The 20,873-nt window shown below is 51.3% G+C and overlaps 1 protein-coding gene across 7 annotated transcripts in view; it reads left to right on the top strand.

Annotated features, from left to right (window-relative positions):
* Positions 1 to 3,538: 3,538 nt before the first annotated feature.
* The window catches only part of SEPTIN6 (septin 6), a 60,901-nt gene continuing 43,566 nt past the window's right edge, over positions 3,539 to 20,873 (top strand). For 3 of the 7 annotated variants that reach the window (XM_080795091.1, XM_080795087.1, XM_080795093.1), the window contains exon 1: positions 3,729 to 3,863. In XM_080795091.1, coding sequence (XP_080651217.1) covers positions 3,834 to 3,863 — 30 coding nt within the window. In that variant the 5' untranslated portion in view covers positions 3,729 to 3,833. Of the gene's footprint in view, positions 3,864 to 9,782; positions 9,935 to 10,107; positions 10,253 to 20,873 lie in introns of those variants that run through there. The other 4 variants (XM_080795088.1, XM_080795089.1, XM_080795090.1 and 1 more) reach the window with 3 other exon arrangements.

Genomic DNA, 20,873 nt, shown 5'->3' with positions numbered 1-20,873 from the left:
CCTCATCTTTTCAGATTGTTCTGTAGCCCAACGGTACTATCCCTCCCTTCCTCCTTCCATAAAGCCACCATTTCAGGACAAAAGCTTTCCTGAGCTCTTAGCTTCATTTCATCGCCCTCTTTTCCCTCCCCGCTCAGTTTTAGCCACTCCCCTACCCCAGCAGGGACTGACCTTTCTAAAGCTTGGCTCTGATTAGGATCCACTCCCATCTAGCACGGTAGCCATTTCCCCTCCCCGGCAGTCTGGTTCCACAAACAACATTAGCATGCTAATGACAGTCACCTGCTGGCCCTGGGAAACCGCTGAGTACGCCAGGGCTCAAAGACAGTGGAAACACTGAAAACAGCACGTTTAAATGCTTCCGTTCATTCATTCACTCAACAAACATGGATTGAGCACCGGCCAGACACCGCGCTGGGGCCGAGGGATCCCCCAGAACACATGGATCATGGTCATGGGTTCACAGCAGCGCTCCAGGGCCCACCATGCCTCTTCATGAAGTGGGTCTTTTGCGGCACTCATCAAGGGGGACAGACATTCAAGGAAGAAACTGACCCCTTGTGAGCCCTCTTGCCTCAGCCTTCCTGCCCTCGCTGTACCTGGGCAGGTAACCCGGGATCAAAGATTGGGAGACACCAACCCGGGGAGGGTCCGGACCTCTTTGTTGAAATAAACACTGTAATCCATGCCTCTCAGTGATCTGCCCACTGTATTGAGTGAGGCCGAGGTATGTAAAGCCCAGAACACAGTGAGCTGAAACCTCTCTGCACATACACATACCCACTCGGACACACACACACACCAGCACACAACACTGGCACTCACACTTTTACACACATACAAACACACTGAAAATACACTCTGACATACACATCAACACAGACACACACATTGAAACAGACACATACCAGCAGACACACACCAACGAACACAAAAGGAGTAAATACAAGCCAACACACACACACACTGACACATGCTGAAACACACAGACGCGTAGCTGACACACACACTGACACATACAAATGCACACCTAGTCCCACATCAATACCACCCGACAGCCCGCAGAAACCCGGGATGCCCAGGACCTAGTAAGGGCTTGAAGCAGCAGATCTCAGAGAGGGACCAAAGGGTTCCAGGAGACTTGAATTACACACTTGGTTCCAGTCTGGAGGTCCAGATTTTTGGAGGAGGGGGCCTCCCGGGTTCTGAGGGTCCCTAGGGACAGGCAGGTGGAGTGGGTCAGTTCGGCAGGGCACCAAGGATTTTGAGCTGAAGGGCTGAAATGTACCGAGCTTTGGGCAGCACCCAGTGCTAAGGTGGGGGATGGAGCGGGAGGGGGGGAGAGTTGGTGGGGGGAAGTTAGGGCGCTGGGGGGTGGGCAGTACCCCAGAGAGCAGGCAGGATTCCTGGAAAGCTCAGCTGCACCAGGCCCTCCTCCTGGCTCCTCTGGGCTCCCTGATGCTCTGGGTATCAGTTCTTGCCTCTGGCTTCTAGATGCGCCCCTCTGGTGCCGCCACCACCCAAGTCCCACGTCCTGATCATTTAGTGACCTCAGGCCCTTCTCCGTCCACCACAGCCTAGCCTTTGCCAGGGAGGACCTGTCTCCCTCTCAGACACCCAGCCGGGAGGCGGGCAGTCACCTCTGACTCCCCGCCCCCATCCGGTCTGGGCACAGCCTTACAGCGGTTCCTCATACACAGCGCTGGTCCCGCCTGTTGCTGCCACCCCAATCCAGGGCCCGGCGCCTCCCCCAGGCCCTGCCCCAGCGCCCTGGTGGGCCTCGGAGACTACAGCTGCCCCTGTTCCTTGCCATCACCATCTGCCCGAGGGCCCACGCTGTCTCCTGAACTCCCCTGAGCTGGTCCCTGGTTGTGCCAGGCTCCTCTCTTTTGGCCTCTCCTGGATCTCTAGCGCAATGACCGGCACACAGGGGGCACCCTCAACGGGGCACCCTCAATACTTGGCTCTTCACGGCTGTGCTACCCCCTCCTTGTGTCTCTTTCTTCTGGACCCGCCCCCTTCCCCCACCTCCCATTCCAATCCCCCGCCCCCTTGCTCAGGAAACGCTGAATTGGAAGCTTCCTGAGTGCCAGACCCCGAACTAGGCACTGGGGGTGCATTTTGTGGAGTCCCTGTTCTCAAGGGGCACACCGCACCTAGAGGGCTCCCTGGCGCGGTGTGAGAAGCACTGTCCCCCAGGTGGAACCAAGTGCCAGGAAAGCACTTCATGTGGCCACCCCATTTCTCTGCCTTCCCTCTTCTCCCCAGGCCCGGGCTTGGGCTTCGGCTTCTCCTTCTCTTTCCCTGGTTCCTGTTTTTCTCCTTTTCCTCCCTCCTGCCTCCCCCTCAGCCGCTCCTGACTTTGGGCCGCTGTGGGACCACCTCCTCTCTCCTATCCGGGCCACCTCGCTGTCCCGGCTTTTGCTCATGGGTGTGCCTCCCCCTGAGGTCCCAGGTTCCACTTGGGGGTGTGGGCGCCTCTCCGAGACCAGGGCACCAGCCTTGCGGAGGAGTGGAGCGCAGTGTTCGCCAGCTAGGGCTTCGGGCACGCCAAGTCGGCTAGGGCTTGCGAGTCCTAGGGAGCCAGCAAGGGGCCTCCCCAGGAGGGGTCGGGGGAGCCAGGGCTGGAGAGGGGGAGACGTGCCGAGGGCGAGGGCGAGGGCGAGGGCGAGGGCCCGCGGCGGCGGCTGGCCAGGAGGAAAAGGAAAGCGGGCTGGCACAGCCTCTGCCTTCGGACGCTCTCCCTGCGCACCGCCGGCCGCCTTCTCCCGGGCTGAGCGAAGGTGAAGGGGAAATCCGGGCGGGACAGAGCCACCGGAGGCCGCTCCCCGTCACTCCCACATCCCGCTCGACAGAGCTGGGGGTCTTCATCCCCAAGCTCCTCCTCTGAGACTCCCTGGCGACCCAGGCGCTAGAAGGGGGTCGTGGTCTGAACCCCCGCTCACACGCTGAGCTTCTAGGGCTTGGTGGGGAGACGAGTGAGGGGTCCGTCTGCATGAAGGACCCAGGAGTGGTGAGCTTGGCTCCACGAAATTACCGCCTACAGCATCCGAGACTTGGAAACCCCAGGGCAGAAGGGGACCTCGAGTCTGCGGGCCTCGGACTCCGCACGTCACAGCTCAGTTGCGGGGCCGCAGTGCGGATCCCCCCAACTGCCCCCTCTATCTAAGCTCCACTGTGGAGCGGCAGGTGCGGCAGCTGCCCCCTCCCGGGCCATGGGGGGGTGGGAGGAGGTGTAGAAGAGCCTCGCGTCTCCAGCCGCGGGCGCTCCCATCGGAGCACCCTGAGGTCTCGCTGGAGAGGAAGAGGGGGTACAGGGGTCTGGGAGGAGGGGGAGGAGGACTGCAGAGCTCAGCCGCCGAGCTGTGCGCGGGAGGGGGAGGGGCAGGGGCTCCCTTCCAGCCTCCGGGGTCTGGGGACTCTGGGATGTAAGGCGAGAGCAGGGGGGTGTGACAATTCAGCAGAGGTCGGGACGTACCACGGAGCCAGTGGCGGGGGGGGCAGAGGACGTGGTCACCGAGGGGAGCCCCCGCCCCCCTTCGCAAAGGCCTACAGCTGAGGTTGCAGGGAGAACTGGAACTGGGCTCGCTGCAGGGGGAAGCGGGGCGTGAAATCCGCCCCCTCCCCATACCCCACTTCCGAGGGGGTGGGCGATAGAGGGGAGGTCGGGGTTGGAGAGGCGGCGCTGGGGCCCCTCCCTCGCACCTCCCCCCACCGGACTTGGTCGCGCCCGAAGTGTAACACTTTCTCTTTGTCGGAGAAGCTCCGCTGTTTCTTGTGCTCTAGCTCTGGTGGCGGCGGCACCCGTGGCAGCCCTGGCGGACGCAGGAGCGATGGCAGCGACCGATATAGCTCGCCAGGTGGTGAGTGACCGGCTGGGGTGCCGGGGGCCTGGGAAGGGCGGAGGAGACCTGGCCGCCGCCACGGCCGCGGCGAGGGCAGCGGGCAGCATCCAGGAGTCAAGGCGCGGCGGGACTTCTGCTCCCGTGGTCCGCGGTTCACTCCCCCAGCCTGTCCCCGCGGGTGGCGGACGGATGAGGGGGCCTGGCGGAGGCTGCGGGCCGGCCGCTGAACTTGCATTGCCCTAGGGCTGCAGTGAGCGCCGCCGCCTCCCTCGCTGCAGCTGCCGCCGCGCCACTGGGGCGTTGCCGAATGAATGGCCGAACCAGCCGCGAAGCCCTCGGGGTCCCAGGCTCCCTGGTCTCGCTTCCTCCGGCCGTCGGGCCGCCCCCCTGCGCCCAGCACCCCCCCTCCCCGGGACCCGGGCCTCCTGCGGAAGAGGGGCGCGGGGCTGGGGTGAGCCCGGGGCAGGAGGCGGTGAGTGGTGGTGGGGGAGGCGGGGAGGTGACTGGCTGGGGTAGGGTTTCTCCATATGCATTACATATGTGACTGCGTCTGTGTGTGTATCACCGTATGCGTCCGAGTGCACGCGCGCGCACTCGTGCCTCCCGGGCGGGCGGCGGCGCCGGAGCTGTCTGTGACCCTAGATGATGAGTCCGCCTGTTTCCTCTGTGGGCGCTCACCTCCGTGGCGTGTGTCCGTGTCTCCCGACCCCTCTCTGCTTGTGCCGGGTGCCTCTGGGTCCCGTGTGTGCGTGCGTGTGTGCGTGCGTGTGTGCGTGTGCGTGCAGCTCGCTGGTCTGGAGGGGGTGGCTGCGTGTTTTGGCATGTTTGTGGATACCTTGACCGGCGGTTTGCCGGCCCCTGGGGGTCTGCCTCGGGTGCGTGTTGCGTGCAACTGGGCTTGTATGCCAAAACCTGTGCAGCTGGCTTCTTTCTATGGGGACTCAGGAAAATAAGTGTGAGGCTTGCAAAAGCGGTGCCGTCTCATTTTGTTGGCAACAGACTCTAGAAAAACAAAAAACAAACAAACAAAACCTTCTTTTAAAGAACTGAAGTTTTCCAGCCTGGGATGTTCAGAGAAACCATAACTGAAGTGACCTGAGGCTCCATATTTGCTTGGATTTTTTTTTTTTTTAGACCAGAAGTTTGGTTGTAAAGGGAGGGGGTGATTCCATTTGGGGGAACAGTCTAACCTTTCTCTTCCTCCGTGGTATCGGAGGTCTTCAGAAGCCCGCAGTTACCCTCACTCACTCTATGGTGAGGGAGGGTGAAGTAGGGTAGGTGAACCCCATAACACCATATACTACTGGATGAAGATCACACACACAAAAGTTTTTAAACCTTGTGGCTTACTTATTTAGGGAAATAGTCTATGCACTGTAATTCCAGCGCCAAAACAAAAAACAAACAAAAAAACCCAAAACCAAACCAAAACAAAAAAAAAAACAAAAAAAACCCCAAACCTCCAGGTATTTGTTGTAATTGAAATTGATTCGTTTTTGTTTTCAAAATCTGAATCCAGAATCTGGTTGAATTTTCTCTACAGGATATATATGAATTTTTTCCACCCTCTTGTCTCTGTCTGGAAGGGCAGGATGATTTCTTCTGAACCTCCCCAACCCCTGCAGACCCCAGAACCAGATCTTTACATTGTCATGATGCAGGAGGGCCAGGAGTAGGTAGACAGGGCTCTGTGATCATGGAATTTGATAGAGTTCTCTTCTCTCTGAGATTGGCACTGTCATATGTATTGCTGTGGCATTTTGAAGGTTCCCAGAGTGCTTTTCTGCTCCCTGTTACCTGCATTTTAGAGATGGCATGGCTTAAGTAGAGGGATTAAGCCTCCTGGATTACACTTGCCCTGTCTTTAGTGACCAAAAAGGACGCTAATGATTTTTCTTGTCAGTTAATTAATTTGCATCGACCTGTCCTTGCTCTCTCGCCAGTCCCCCTTGCCTGGATTAGGATTGCAGGGCAGATGTCCTAATGGGGAACATTCCAGAAGGTTGCCTTTCACCTCAGGCAGATTGAGGCAACCCAGAGGTCCCCTTTGTTTGGCGGATGGGGGGGTGGATGGGGGTGATTTAGGGCCTTTTGGTTTGCTTTGCGTGGTTCCAGTTTGCTCTGGCTGGCCTTGCCCATACTGTATGATGAAGAAGATAATTGTAAGCCAGATTCCGAAGCTGAAAGAGCAGCCCAAGCACTTGAGACCTTGTTATCAGGATAAATGGGTTTCTGGGAAGACTGACGTCACTCTCCCTGCCCCCCCCCTCCAGTCTGTAAAGCTCTTGTTTATGTGTCATTTGTCTCTCTGCTCTCCTTTGTGTCTGCAAGAAGTTGTAATTCACCAGGGGAAGATGGAATTAAACTCAGGAGACCTTGGGTGTCTGGTTGCTGCCTGGTTCCTGCTTGTTTCTTCCAAGGAACACATATCCAGGGTTCGGGAAGAGAAGACTGGAGAATCAACTTAAGTGTGCCTAGCGTAGGAGTTCTTTTGAATGAGCTCTGAGACATGGTGCCATCCAAGCAGCACTCTGCTGTGTGCGTGACGGGGTAGGTGTTCTTTCCAGAATCAGCTGAAGGTCACCATGGCTAGTTAGATAACATCATTAGTGACTTAAAACAGGCCATGGAGTTGTTGGATAGGACCCTTCTCTGGGCATGCATGCTGCTTGGAAGTTCAGCTCTTGAGTACGCAGTCCAATCCCGTCCCATCTGAACGAACACCACGAAGATTCTGCATGCCAAAACCATTTCTCCATTGTGTCCACTCGTTGACTTTTGACCGATAAGTGTCCAGCACTGTGGCTAGCCCTGGTGAACTCGACCAAAAAAAAAAAAAAAAGTAGCAGACATAATTCCTGGCTTTTATTTTTTTTTTAATTAAAAAATTTTTAAAAAATTTTTAAAAATTTATTTATTTGACAGACAGAGATCACAAGTAGGCAGAGAGGCAAGCAGAGAGAGAGGAGGAAGCAGGCTCCCCGCTGAGCAGAGAGCCCGATGCGGGGCTCGATCCCAGAACCCTGGGATCACGACCTGAGCCTAAGGCAGACGCTTTAACCCACTGAGCCACCCAGGTGCCCTAAATTTTTAAAAAAATTTTTAGAAGATTTTATTTATTTATTTATTTGAGAGACAAGAGAGACAGAGATAGCGAAAGAGCATGAGTGGAGAGGAGAAGGAGAAGCAGACTTCCTGCTGAGCAGGGAGCCGGATCTGGGATGATCCCAGGACCCTGGGATCACGACTGGAGCCAAAATCAGACACTTAATGGACTGAGCCACCCAGGCGCCCAACTCCTGGCTTTTAAGCTTATGGTCTAGTTGGAGAGACAGATTGTGGACACGGTGAAATAATTAGAGAACTTTAGAAGATTCTTGGGCTGTCCCCACTCCCAGCCCCTACCTGTGAGGTGACTTGGGCTGCTATTAATATATACTCTTTAAGGGTACATGACTCGTCCAAGGTCACGTAGAAAGCCACAGCCCAGCAGGCCTCAGGGGCTGCATCTTCTGGCTTTTTCACTGAGCTGTTTCTTTCAGTGTTGCATTTTTAGGTCCAGACTGTTAAGTGCTGGCCTGTAAAAGGAACAGCTCATTGAGTCTGACTTGAACCAGTCCCACAAGGTGGACAGTGACGCTGTCCTCCGGTGGCAGCCGGGGAATGGTCTTTCTCCCTAATGAAAGATCTTGCAGGGACTAACTCTGCCCTACCCGGGGAACTGCCTACAGGCTGGGAGACGCCTGCCTCTGCATTCTGGTCTTGCTACCAAATGGCATTTACCCTCCATTCCCCCCTGGAAGCTCCCTGCCTCACTAAAAGGAATATTCTATTCCAAGCGGGGAGAGCAAAACCCCAGTATGTATCCATACCTCCACTGAGGACACAGCACAGAGGGAAATTTACATGGCTGGGGTGCCTGGGTGGCTCAGGAAGTTGAGCAGCCGTCTCCTCCTATCAGCTCAGGTCACGATCATCTCAGGGTCATGGGATCAAGTGCGGCATGGGGGAGGGCTCCGTGCTCAGCTGGGCATCTGCTTGAGATTCTCTCTCTGCCTCTGCCCTCCCTCCCTCCTTTGCACAGTCCTGCACTCTCTCTCTCTCTCTCTCAAATAAATAAATAAATCTTTAAACATAAAAAGAAAATTTGCACAGCCTCCAATATTAAAAATCACTGAATCTAAACCAAGCTGATCTAAACCATTGCTGATCATGGTACTATTTTCTGACTTTTCTGTGTTAGAGACTTTTCCAAAGAAAAAGCTGGGGGAACGGGGCACCCGGGTGGCTCAGTGGGTTAAAGCCTCTGCCTTCGGCTCAGGTCATGATCTCAGGGTCCTGGGATCGAGCCCCGCATTGGGTTCTCTGCTCAGCAGGGAGCCTGCTTCCTCCTCTCTCTCTGCCTGCCTCTCTGCCTACTTGTGATCTCTGTCTGTCAAATAAATTAAAAATATTTTTAAAAAAAGAAAAAAAAAGCTGGGGGGCAGGAAATGATGATGTTCCGTCCCCCCAAAGGCATACGGTCCCTTCCCTCAGGGAGTTTACTATCTAGTAGTGGAGGCAGACTTAAATAACTATATAATTATCATCGTGATCAGTGCTACACAGCTGAGCTGTGGCCTGTTATAAGAATTCATTACCAGCGGACCCAATCCAGCCTCCAGTGCGGGCAGTGGGTGACGGGAAAGGCCTCCTGAGGGCTTTGGCTAAGAAAGGGGGTGGGTGTGAAGATGGGTGAGCTCTCACTCTGCTCCTGGCCTGGGAGCATTTCATTTGTTCATTCATGCACTTCTCTTCTCATTCATTCCTTCAGTGCGTGTTGATCGGCACGCACTCTGCCAGGCCCTGGGCCAGGTGCTGGGGTGTATGTGGTGCCCAAGGCACACAGGACCGTGCCCTCTGAGAGCTCCCCCCCATGACAGGCAGGAATCAGCCCTGTTTTCTTTCATTTCCTAAATCCTGGAAATGTTGAGTGTTAGCAGTGTTCTTATTACAAAACTGCATTACATCTGAGCGGTTTGTCTGTATAGTATAATGAGATTTTGATCTGCAGTCATGTGCATAGCATTTACCTTGTGGAGCCTCTGCTGTAAATTTTCCGTTAATTGCCAGCTTTGTTACCCAGCACGGCCCCTCCCTTTGTGCGCTGTAAGGGAACACACCCGTTGCATGAGCCTGAGCAAAACTAATTAGGAAGATAAGTCCCCTGGAAAAAGGTATTCCAAAACCAAACAGGACTGATTTCTAGACTTGCCTGGGTTTCTGGATTATCAGAGCCATGGTTTTGTATTAGCACGAACAACTGAGAAGGGCTTGTAAGTGGTGTGTACTCTTTGGACCACATTCAAGAAAGAGAAGGAGAAGAGAAAAGAAAGAGAATACCATGAATAAGTGGAACAGGTTTCTTTCAACCGTCTCCAAATGCTGTCATCTATATTTCCTGGACGAGTCTTCGTGTTTTCTTCTTTTATGGGTACAGGGAGACCAAGGGACTTAGTCCCAAGTGTGTGTTAGTGTTGTTCAGTGGCTGAAACAGTGAGACCCACACTGGATGACACAGATCCGTTCAAAACAACCAAACCTGCCCTTTTCGCGAAGTTTCTAAGAAATAAAAATCCTGCCAGACCCTAACTTCCCCCTCTCTTCACTGCATTCCTTCCCACCCCAGTGCACCCGTGGAGGGGGGGTGTAGCTCAGAGAAGATTATCCTTGGATGCCTTGAAGACTCCGTGATGGTGAAAAGATTCTCCGCTTCAATCCCAGATAGCGCAGTCATGGGTTACGTGTGGGTTTTCTTTTTTCTTTCTTCCCATATTGCTTTAAATAAAAATCTTGGAGCCACCAGCCGTGTAATGATGGATTATTTTAAGTAACAACTGGAGGGGGGGAGGAGCCGAATAAATTAGAAACACAGACCCTTCCTCCTCGGTTTGGCAGGAGGAGGCTTCTGCTGCTGGGATTTGAAACCGTGGGTTTCTCTGCCGCCTGCAAGAGGAAGGAGGCCACATTTGTGCTCAAGGAGGGTGAGAATTATGCCGCGTGCTCCTTGCTGGCCCTGGACTTGGGTCATCTGTTCCACTCACTTAAAGGTGACTGGGGAAAAGATTTGCAGGCCTTTTCCGGGGTGGGGAGGTGGGGAGACAGGCTCAGGGCTCAGGTTTCTCCTGGCAGGGCCCCCTGGAACCCCGTAATGAAGGCCCTGGGGTAACAGCCACAGATCTCTGCTTTCTGACCCTGATGAGGTGTGAGGCGGTGCCGAGTTTCCTTTCCCAGCGGAGGCCCCGGCTCTGAGCACCGGCGCGGAGGCAGGAACTGGGTTTTCTTAGATCCACTTTAAATGAGACCAGATGGAGGCAGAGGCAAATTCAGGCTCCCTAGAGGACAGCTGGGCATTCATCCAGAGGCTTGTGAGTAAACCTTTTTTTCTTTTCTTTTTTTTTTTTTTTTAAGCAGATTAGAGATAACAGTGGCCAGAACACCTCGAAAACTCTGTTTAAAGAGCCCAGCCCGGAGGGAATCTGGCTTTATGTGGGAAAGGTGACCTGCTACCAGTAGGAGTGGCCCCTGGCCTGAGATGGAACTGGCTTTTACCTAGAATCTGGCTAGTTGGGTTAGGTCGCCCTGGGGCTCAGGCTTAGTTAGGCCCAAATCAGTTGCCCTCCATGGGCCAGCCCCACCTCGGTGAGCACACAGGAGTCCAGGTCGTGATCCGCGACCCCTGTCCCTCTTGACTGTCCTTAAGCCACAAGCCCGATGCCCCCAGAACTTTAGCAGCTTGAAGGAATATACCTGCCAACTTGGAGTCAAGCTTCCCGGACCTTAAAGCGGCCCTGCGCTCACCAGGGCCGGGAGCCCTGCACAGCTCCGCTCTCTGCCCCAAAACCCCTCCATGACTCGGGCCAACTCACTTCCTCTCTCTCAGACAGTTTCCCCTTTTGCAAAACGAGCGGGTTGGCGTAGGTGAGCCTTCAGGGCTGCGACCAGCTCTAACGCTGTATGGTCCTTCTGTTTCCTTGTTCTCTGGCTTAATTTCTCGTAGGCTCTAGCCTGCTTCTACTTCCGTCCCAGGTGGCAGACTTGAACTCTACCTCTTCCCTGCTTTGACTCCTCGAGGGAGCGGGGTGGGGAGAGAGTTGGGGGAAAGGCAAGTCTGTGCTTTGAGCTCAGCAGGATCTCTGTAAGCGGAACAGAAACAGCGGTTCAGATGGTCTGCCCATAGGTGTAGTGAGCTATTGTCTTCCTATAAAGGTACATGACGGCTGAATTTCTGTCTATTTGAATCCCATTTTAAATGCACTAGGAGAGCTGGCCATTTAATGGAATCCTGCTGTGAATCCTTTTATAGAATGAAAAGCCACTCAGGAACTGATCTGGTGTATTAAAATCCAGAGTTTCTTCTATTGGATTTGCCAAAAAATGGGCCTTCTCCCTACATAGTAAAGATGGTTTCCTTTGTGCTTCCCCAGGGTCCCCCACTGAAAGGCCCAGGTCGGCAAGACTTCTCTCTCCTTGGAATGGGCCCCCCCTTCCAAACGTCTCTCTCCCAATTCAGGGCATTGCTACTCTTGTCAGTTTCCTCTTAGCCTGGCTTAATCGGCAGGAGGGAAATCCTGACATTTGCCGTGGGAGACACACTGGAGTGTTGTTTTTTTTTATAATCTCTGGGAACTTATCAGTGTTTTTGTGGTTCTTAGGGCCGATAATACAGTGGCATCCACTCCCCCGACTGGAGGCCGTGGAGAGGGCTCTCAGCCACCTGATTGCTGCAGCAAGCAGTTTTTCTGGATGTTTGCGGATCTGTGATTTGACTTCTGGTTCCCATGAATGCTTATAATAATAAGTTATACCGTATAATAAGTTATGTATATATAATGTTATAGTAAGGATAATAATAGGGCTTTGTTCTCGTATTGGGAAAATAAATGTTTACATATAATAAAACTGCCCCAAAGTGGACTACTTAACCGGATTTTCTGATTATCTATATGTAAAGCACCTTTCTCGTAACTGTGGTTGAAGCTTTTACCAAAACATCTGAGGCTACTTCTCTTGTCTTGGAAAGCACCGTTGTAAAATCTTCAAAAAAAACATGACATTTTTCTACTCTGATTATAAAAATAAAATCTGCCCCCCAAAAAGGTAAAAGATGCCTATTGTTGAAAATTTGGAAGACACAGAAAAGCAACAGTGCTCACATTCCCTCTACCCAAAAGTGTCTTTTTTTTTTTAAGATTTTATTTATTTATTTGACAGACAGAGAGAGAGAGAGAGAGAGACAGCGAAAGAGGGAACACAAGCAGGGGGCGTGGGAGAGGGAGAAGCAGGCTCCCTGCCGAGCAGAGAGCCCGATGCGGGGCTCGATCCCAGGACCCCGGATCATGACCTGAGCCAAAGGCAGATGCTTAACCTACTGAGCCACCCAGGCGCCCCCAAAAGTAACTTGTTGTCACTATTTTGGTATAACGTTGACTTGGAACAAACAACACAGGGGTTGGGGGTGCTAACCCCCCACAGTGAAGAATCAAGAATCCACATATAACTTTCATCTCCCCCAAAACTTAACTACTCACAAGCCTACTGTTGACTGGAAGCTGCACCCGGAACAGGAATAGCAGAGCTAGCACGTCTTTTGTATGTTATCTGCATGACACACTGTATTCTTACAAGAAAGTAAGCTAGAGAAAGTAAAATGTTATTAAGAAAACCATAAGGGGGGGTGTGCCTGGGGGACTCAGTCGGTTAAGAGTCCAACTCTTGATTTCGGCTCAGGTCGTGAGGTCGTGAGATCAAGTCCCACATCAGCTCTGCCTCAGTACGGAGTCCTTGCTCAGCTCGGAGTCCACTTGAGATTTTCTCTCTCTCTTCCTCTGCCTCCCCTCCCCCGCTCTCTCTAATAAATAAATAAAATCTTTAAAAAAAAAAAAAAAGAAAAGCGTAAGGAAGGGAAAACACATTTCTAGTCCTTTCTTGTATTTATGGGGAATAAATGCATGCATACGTGGACCCAGGCAATTCAAACTGCGTTGTTCAAGAGTCAACTGTATATTCTTCTGAGCTTTAAAAAATACATTTAAGCGGGACGCCTGAGTGGCTCAGTCATTAAGGTTCTGCCTTCGGCTCAGGTCCTGATCCCAGAATCCTGGGATCAAGCCCCGCATCGGGCTCCCTCCTTGGCCGGGAGCCTGCTTCTCCCTCTCTCACTCCCCCTGCTTGTGTTCCCTCTCTCGCTGTGTCTCTCTGTCAAATAAATAAAAATTAAAAAATATATATATATATGCTTTCCCCCATGATTGGAATGATCCTGTGTATATAGGGTTCTGTTTTGTTTTGTTATTTGCCTACTTGGTGATCATTTTCCCATGTCACTGAATATTCTTAGAAAATGTCTTTATCAGCTGCTTAATATTCCATTGTGCACCATTGAACTATTATTTGATTTTGATCATCCTGAGGGTTGCAGGATCTATTAAAGATCTGTATTTAATGGGATCGGGAGGGAGACAAACCATAAGAGACTCTTAATCTCAGGAAACAAACTGAGGGCTGCTGGGGTGGGGGAAGGGAGAGGGTGTCTGGGTGATGGACACTGGGGAGGGTATGTGCTATGGTGAGTGCTGTGAAATGTGTAAGCCTGATGAGTCACAGACCTGTACCCCTGGGGCTAATAATACATTATATGTTAATAAAAATAATTAAATAGAAAAAAAGATCGGTAATTAGGGGCATCTGGGGGGCGCAGTCAGTTAAGCTTTGGCTCTTGATTTGGACTCAGGTCATGATCTCAGGGTGGTGAGATCGAGCCCCGAGTGGGGTTCTGTGCTGGGCATGGAACTTGCTTAAGGTTCTCTCTCTCCCTCTGTCCCTCCCCCAAAGATCGGCATTCAGGGCTGGGACGGAGATGGAGAAAGGAAAGGTGTGAGAGATCTGGCCCACCAGTAAGTGACATGTGAGACGGCTGGAGTGAATCCTATTTCCAGTGTATCTACAAGGTGCAGAGGCCGGAAGAGAAAGTTTAGGGAAAGGCGTGATGAGTTCCAACCTTTATGTTTTGGCCTCATGCTTCTGTACTTCTTTATTTATTTAAGTCATCTCTGCCTCCCACGTGGGGCTTGAACCCACGACCCCAAGAGCAAGAGTCCCATGCTCTACCCACTGAGCCAGCCAGGTGCCTTGTTTTGGTTTCCTTCTTCAACATGTCAGCTACTAACTCAGCCCCCCAACTCGAGGCGGAGGTGGGGAAACTCCACTGATACAGACATATCCTCAGTTCCCAGAGGCCTCCCGGACCTCTTGCTTCCTATCCCGCCAAGGCTGGAAGAGGGGTGGGGTGGGGGAGGGGGAGAGGGGGACAGAGACTGCCCATCGGGGTGCTTATGGGACTCTTTATTTTCAGAATAACAGCAATGGGAGCAAGTTGCACAGCTGGAACCACCATAACTCGTTCTTAGTAACATGCACCTTTGAATATTCAATTAAAAAATGAAATTGGTGTGTCCCCAGGGGACGAGGCGGAAGAGAAAGAGAACGGTGTTTCTGCCCGTGATATGAAATGTGGTATAACGTATTTCAAACCGCAGGTGACTGCAGATGGGGAGAAAACAGGAAATGTAATTGGGGAGGGGGGGGGAGGGGGGCTCTCCCAATTCTCAGGAGCACTCTTTCATTTTGCCTTCCTTTTAGCTCTTCTCAGATTCGGCATCCTAATTACCCCTGCTGCAAAGCTGAGTGAGAGCTCTCTTTTCTTGTATTAAAAATGTTTTTAAATGACATGGGTAGTGTGTGAATACATTCATGCTGTAAAAGGATCAAATAATACGGAAGCATACAGACTAGCCCCTTGTGTAAGCCCCCGTTTCTGCATCGCTCCCCTGAGGTAGCCACCGACGTTCCTGGGTTTGGTGGGATTTTTTTCTTGGCTTCTTTCTATGCATTCACATCCATTTATGTGCAAGCACACATATATTGGGCTTTTTTTTGCACATGTGGCCTCCCTCTGTGCTGCTTGTTCTATAGCCTCTTTTTTCTACATTGGAATATGTCTTGGAGACATTTGCATCGGAACATACAGACCTGCTGCATTTTTCTTCCTTTTTAAGGATTTATTTATGTATTTAATTTATTATTTTTTAAAGATTTTTATTTTATTTATTTGACAGAGAGAGAGCACAAGTAGAGGGAGCCCCAGGCAGAGGGAGAGACAAGCAGGCTCCTCCCTGAGTGGGGAGCCTAACGCGGGATTCAATCCTAGGACCCCGGGATCGTGACCTGAACCGAAGGCAGAGCTTAACCAACTGAGCCACCCAGGTGCCCCTATTTATTTATTTTAGGGAGGGAGAGAGAGAGAGCACACATGAGTGGGGGGAGGGCAGAGGGAGAGGGAGAGAGAGAACCTCAAGCAGGCTCCCCGCTGAGTGTAGAGTCTGATGTGGGGCTCATCCCACGACCCCGAGATCACAACCTGAGCAGAAACCAAGAGTTGGGTGCTCAACAAAGTGAGCCACCCTCGTGCCCCAAGACCTACCGCATTCTTCTTAATGCCTGCAGAATATTCTAGAATATACATGTACCATAATTTAGTTAAATATTTTTCTATTTTCAGACATTTGAGTTTTCCCCCTGGTATTTCAGTATTGTCATCATGCTGTAATGAAGTTCCTTGTACATGGATCTTTGTACAGATACTGACTTTCTGCAGAATAGATTCCTAGGGAGGTTGCAGGGTGACAGGAGATGGGCCCTTAAAAAAAAAGATTTTATTGATTTATTTGAGAGGCGGCATGAGAGCACATAATTCGGGGATGGGGGAGGATCAGAGGGAGAGGGAGAAGCAGACTCCCCACTGTGCAGGGAGCCCCATGCAGGACTTGATCCCAGGACCCTGGGATCATGACCTGAGCCGAAGGCAGATGCCACCCAGGTGCCCCAGAGATGGGTGACTGTGGCCCTTCTGGCATCTCAGTTCCAGCCTTAAACATGGCACCCACCACCTACTACTCCAGATGATAACTTGAGGTATTACTGTTGGGCCAAGTTGTCAATTCCATCTTCTCTTGTGCACACTGTAATCCAGGGAATGTGCAGTTAACTGCAGTCAGAGTAATTAAGGCCTCAATTAATCAGGCCACCTTAAGGAGAAAGAGGAAAGAGATAAGATAGCAGAGCTTTAATGAGGGAGAGGACAGAAACTTCCAGGGGCTGTCCTGGGGTCAGTGTACATTCAGTCCAATGTCCTTTTTACCTCTACATATTTAGCTCTGAACAATGAGGACTAATACTCATAATGATGACCTTGACATCTTATAAGATTTATCAAAACAAGAGTCAATGGTCCTCGCTAGACAGGATTTCCTAAAGCAGGAAATATATACACAAATACATTTTTGAAGCTTTCTCAACTATAAGCACTGAGACAAAAAGTTTCCTTCTCAAATCTTAGCAAGAAAAACACAGTAACCAGATCCCATGTCCCCTCGTCCCCAAACCTTCCAGTTAATTTTTGTGTATTGGATAGACAGTAGGTAAAAAGATGCAGAAGAAATAAGGATTCTAAAGTCACCAAATTCACCAAATTTCAGATTAATGGTTATTTCTCTGTAATTCTTCCTGACTTCAAACTTGGCCTCTGGTGCTAGAAAACTATTGGGTCATGTCTTGTTTTTCTGATCATTTCCCTCGTGTGGAAGAATCCTTTCCATCCTCCCATTCCTTACTTGTGGGCATTTCCTATATTCAATCTCCAGCTCTTTTCTGTACTCTCTCTTGGAGAACACATCCAGTTTCATACCTCCCACTCCTAAATTCATACCCCAGTCCTGAATTCTCCTTGAGCCTACAGTCCCATATGGGTAAGTAATTGTTGGATTTCTTCTCCTGCATATCTCACCAGAAAATCAAAACTGTCTTATTTTCCTTAACATACAGAATGCTTTGGGGCACCTGGGTGGCTCAGTTGGTTAAGTGTCCAACTCTTGATTTCACCTCAGGTCGTGATCTCAGAGTCCTGGGATCGAGCCCTGCGTTGGGCTCTGTGCTCAGCTCCGAGTCTTCTTGGCCCTCTCCCTCTGCTTCTCCCCTGGCTCGTGCTCTTGCTTGTTCTCTCTCTCTCTCAAATAAATAAATAAGAGTCTTTAAAAAACATGCTTTTACAAATCCAGAAGACAGAGACAAGCACCAATTAAAAAAAAATGGACGTGAATAGGCAACTCACATATATGTGTACCTTATACACAATGCATGTATAGAGTTGAACCATAAAAAGAATGTTCACCTTCACTAATACAAGCAGTTAAATGTTGTGATGCCATTTTTCAATGATCCTCTCACAGTGGTTTAAAAGCCTCAGAAACTTGGTGTTGGTCTAAGTATAGGTAAACAGACCCTCTCGTGTATTGGTGGCGGAAATAGACGTTTGTACTATTCTCTATTGAATGATTTTGCAATATGTACCAAAGTCTTTTACATGTGTGTGCCCTTGGACCCAGGGGGCTTCAATTCTAGGAATTTAACTTAAGACAATAATCAAAGATCTATGCAAACCTGTAAGAACAAGAATTATTGTTCCTATTGTTTAAAACTTGGAAACATGTGGAATGTCTAGCAGTGGAAGGTTAGTTTTGTAGAATGCTATGTGGCCAGTACAAATAATGTTTTAGAAGTATGCTTAATTTCTCAAGAAAACATCCACACTCTGTTAAGCGTCGGGCTACAAAAAGGAATATATAGAATTATCCCTATTTTGTAAGAAACAAAAGGTATACAGACTGGAGGGAAACACATATGAATGTTATGAGTGTTTGTTGTTTTTTCCTTTATCGTTTTCCGTGTGTTGTAAAATTTCTACAGTGAAACTTGCTTGCTTTTTAGAAAATAAAAACTCCCATAAATGTAATGTTTCCTAATAGCTTATTTAAAACCAGAATCCTCCATTTCCCCCACTAAACAAGCACCCTTTCCTGGCTTCTCTCTTTTCTGCCCATGGTGCCACCAATCCAAGCTCCCAGGCTCAGAACCTTGTGATTGCCCGGTCCTTCACTCCCACTTACCCGACCACTGATGGAGTGATCACCCTTCTTGAGGACATGTCTCAAGTCTGTTCCTCCCTCCTGAGTCCCAAGTCAGAGCAGCTCAGTTCAACCAGCATGTATTGGCACCGTGCCTGGATGTCACTCTGCCAGGATCATGTTAGTGGAGTCATCTGTCTTCCTGCTTCAGCTCCCTCTCTCCTCCAGTCAATCAAACGTCCCGCAGCTGGAATGATCTTTCAAAAAACGCCACTTGTACCATGCTCAAAAACACTCAAAGGGCCCCCAAATGCCGTTGCCTAGGGAATAAAGCCCATACTCTTTCTTCTGCTATTTAAGGCTCTTTACAGCACTGTGCTAGGTGGGAGGTAACAGTGGTGGGGGGAGGGGGGCACATGGGAGGTTCTTGGTGAGTTGTTGACAATGTAGGAAGTCTTTAAGAATAAGGTGTGGAAGGGTGCTTGGGTGGCTCAGTCGGTTAAGCATCAACTCTTGATTTCGGCTCAGGTCATGATCTCAAGGTCGTGAGAGGGAGCCCCGTGTCGGGCTCTCTGTAGGGCTCCGCACTGGGCGTGGAGCCTGCTTAAGATTCTCTCTCTCTAAAACAAACAAACAAAAAAGAAGATTCTCTCCTTCTGTCCCCCCCCCCGCCCCCCCCTTTTTCAAAAGATTTAGCTGTTCATTTATTTTAGAGAGAGAGAGATAGTGCTGGGGGGGCAGCAGAGGGAGAGGGAGATAGGAACCCAAGGAGACTCTGCACCTAGCGTGGAGCCGGACACGGGCTCCATCCCATGACTCCATCAGACCTGAGCTGAAACCAAGAGTCCAACGCTCAACACACTGAGCCACGCAGGCACCCATCTCTCCCTCTCTTAATTAAAAAAAAAAGTAGGAAGAAGAGGAGGGGCGCCTGGGTGGCTCAATCTGTTAAGCATCTGTCTTTGGCTCAGGCCCCAGGGTCCTGGGATCAAGCCCGTGATGGGCTCCCTGCTCTGTGGGCAGTCTGCTTCTCCCCCTGCTGCTCCCCACTGCTGGGCTCTCTCTCCTTCTGTCAATAAATAAATAAAATCTTAGGGACACCTGGGCGGCTCAGGGAGTTAAGCCTCTGCCTTCGGCTCAGGTCATGATCCCTGGGTCCTGGGATCGAGCCAGGCATCAGGCTCTCTGCTCAGCGGGGAGCCTGCTTCCTCCTCTCCCTCTGCCTGCGTCTCTGCCTACTTGTGATCTCTGTCTGTCAAAAAATAAATAAAATATTTTAAATAAATAAGTAAATAAATAAAATCTTGAAAAGAAAAGGAGTAGCTTTCTTCCCACGTCTCCACTATGTTCAGTTTGAAAATTCTCTTTCCTTTTGGTGCTTGGACCAGAGGCCAGAGTTTCATGGTGCTGAATTTGGAGACAGGAAGAGGCAGCCAGGGCCGATAAAATATGGCTCAGGAAACCTCAGCTCCGAGCGTGTCCCAATTTCCGATGCCTGCTATGTAGGAGGACCCGTGGAGAAAGCCTACTTTGGCTCTTAAGTCTCTGTCTCCCCTGCCGTGTTGAGGACCAAGAACAACCCGTGGGAAACTTGCATCTTCGTTTGTTTGCTTTAAGAAAAAGGAGGAGGTGGGGGGAAGCAGAAAGGGGTGCATGTACAACCAGCCCCCAAGGGCCGTGGCCCACGCAGGAAACCCAGCTGTTCTCAGGTGCCCCTCTGGGGCCCGGCAGACACCAACTCAGACTGAACTTTGGCATATGGTTGTGTGTCAGGAATACTCCACTGGGAGTGCGTGGGGGAAGACTGTGAGGGTAACGAACTTTCCAGATGGCAGTCCTGGCCCTAGCCCTGTCTCTCACTCTTGGAAGATCCGATGGCACGACTGGGTGAAGGGGCTACCTGGGCCGCCGTTCTGGCAACAGCAGCTGCGGAGGGGCTCAGCCCATCCCTCTCTGGGTGCAAACGCGCACTTAGGGACCTAGCCCGAAAACAGGTTCAGGCAGCAGAAAGTGCTGCCGGTTAGCACAGCCCGGGATGCTGGGGCGGGCCTCCTGACACGGACCATGGCCTTCTTGGCTTGCTCTAGGTCCCTTTCTGGTTCCCTGAAATCTTGGTGGAGCTCCCACCCAACAGAAACTCCCAACTCCTTACATAGCCCGCCGGTGGTTCCTGTCTAGCTGCTTCGGATTGCCCTTCTCCCTTCCCCCAGGGCCGTTGGCAGTTAGCGCTTTTCTTGAGTACACGCAGGCCTCTTTTTCCTTCCCCCTGGCTCCTTGGAAGCCTGCCCCAGTTTGAGGCTCTCCCTGTTTTACAAAACCACTAACAGTTAGAAGCGCTGGGACTAACAGGTGAAGCAAGGGCCCTCTGCCTCCCAGGGCTGAGAATGGCTTGGCTGACCTTGGAGACCAGGGAACTGGGTGGGAGCAAGCACGGAGGCAGCTCTCTCGAGCTGGCGGGGGTGGGGGGTCATCCCCAAGTGTCCCATGGCATCACGTGTTATTTGGGGACTCTGCGGAGAGGGGTAACCTCCCCGAGCCCTAGCAGGAGCAGCTTCTGTCGATGGGAGGCTCCCCACATCCCAGGCACCGCGCCCAGCGCTCATGGACCGGTCGCCCATGGGGTCCTCACCCGCCCTATGAGCTAGTCACTACTTGTCCCTGACTTGACAGATGGGCAAACTCAGAGGACTTAAGTAGCTTGTCCAAGGTCAGAAGGTGAAGGGGGTGGGACTCTCACCGAGTCTCATTTCCAAGCCTAGTCTCTTGCCCCTTAAACTGCGCCCCCCTTGTGTTTGCCCCCCATGGCCTGGAGAGAGGAGAAATTGCTTTCTGAAGTCCTTTTGTAATATTTACCAGACGCTTAGGCACAGACCAGGCCTTGTGCGAAGCTCCTTTGAGTCCCCCGATTTATAGACGTGCAAGAAACCGGAGTCATGGGGAGATGACCTGGCTTTTCAGTGGTGGCGTGGAGCGTAACCCCATGACCGTGAACCTCATCCCCTGACCCCGCCCTCCCCCGCTGTCCCAG

This window comes from Martes martes (genome assembly GCF_963455335.1).
Source record: "Martes martes genome assembly, chromosome: X".
In the NCBI taxonomy this organism is placed as follows: domain Eukaryota; kingdom Metazoa; phylum Chordata; class Mammalia; order Carnivora; family Mustelidae; genus Martes; species Martes martes.
This window is presented reverse-complemented; position numbering and strand designations above follow the sequence as displayed.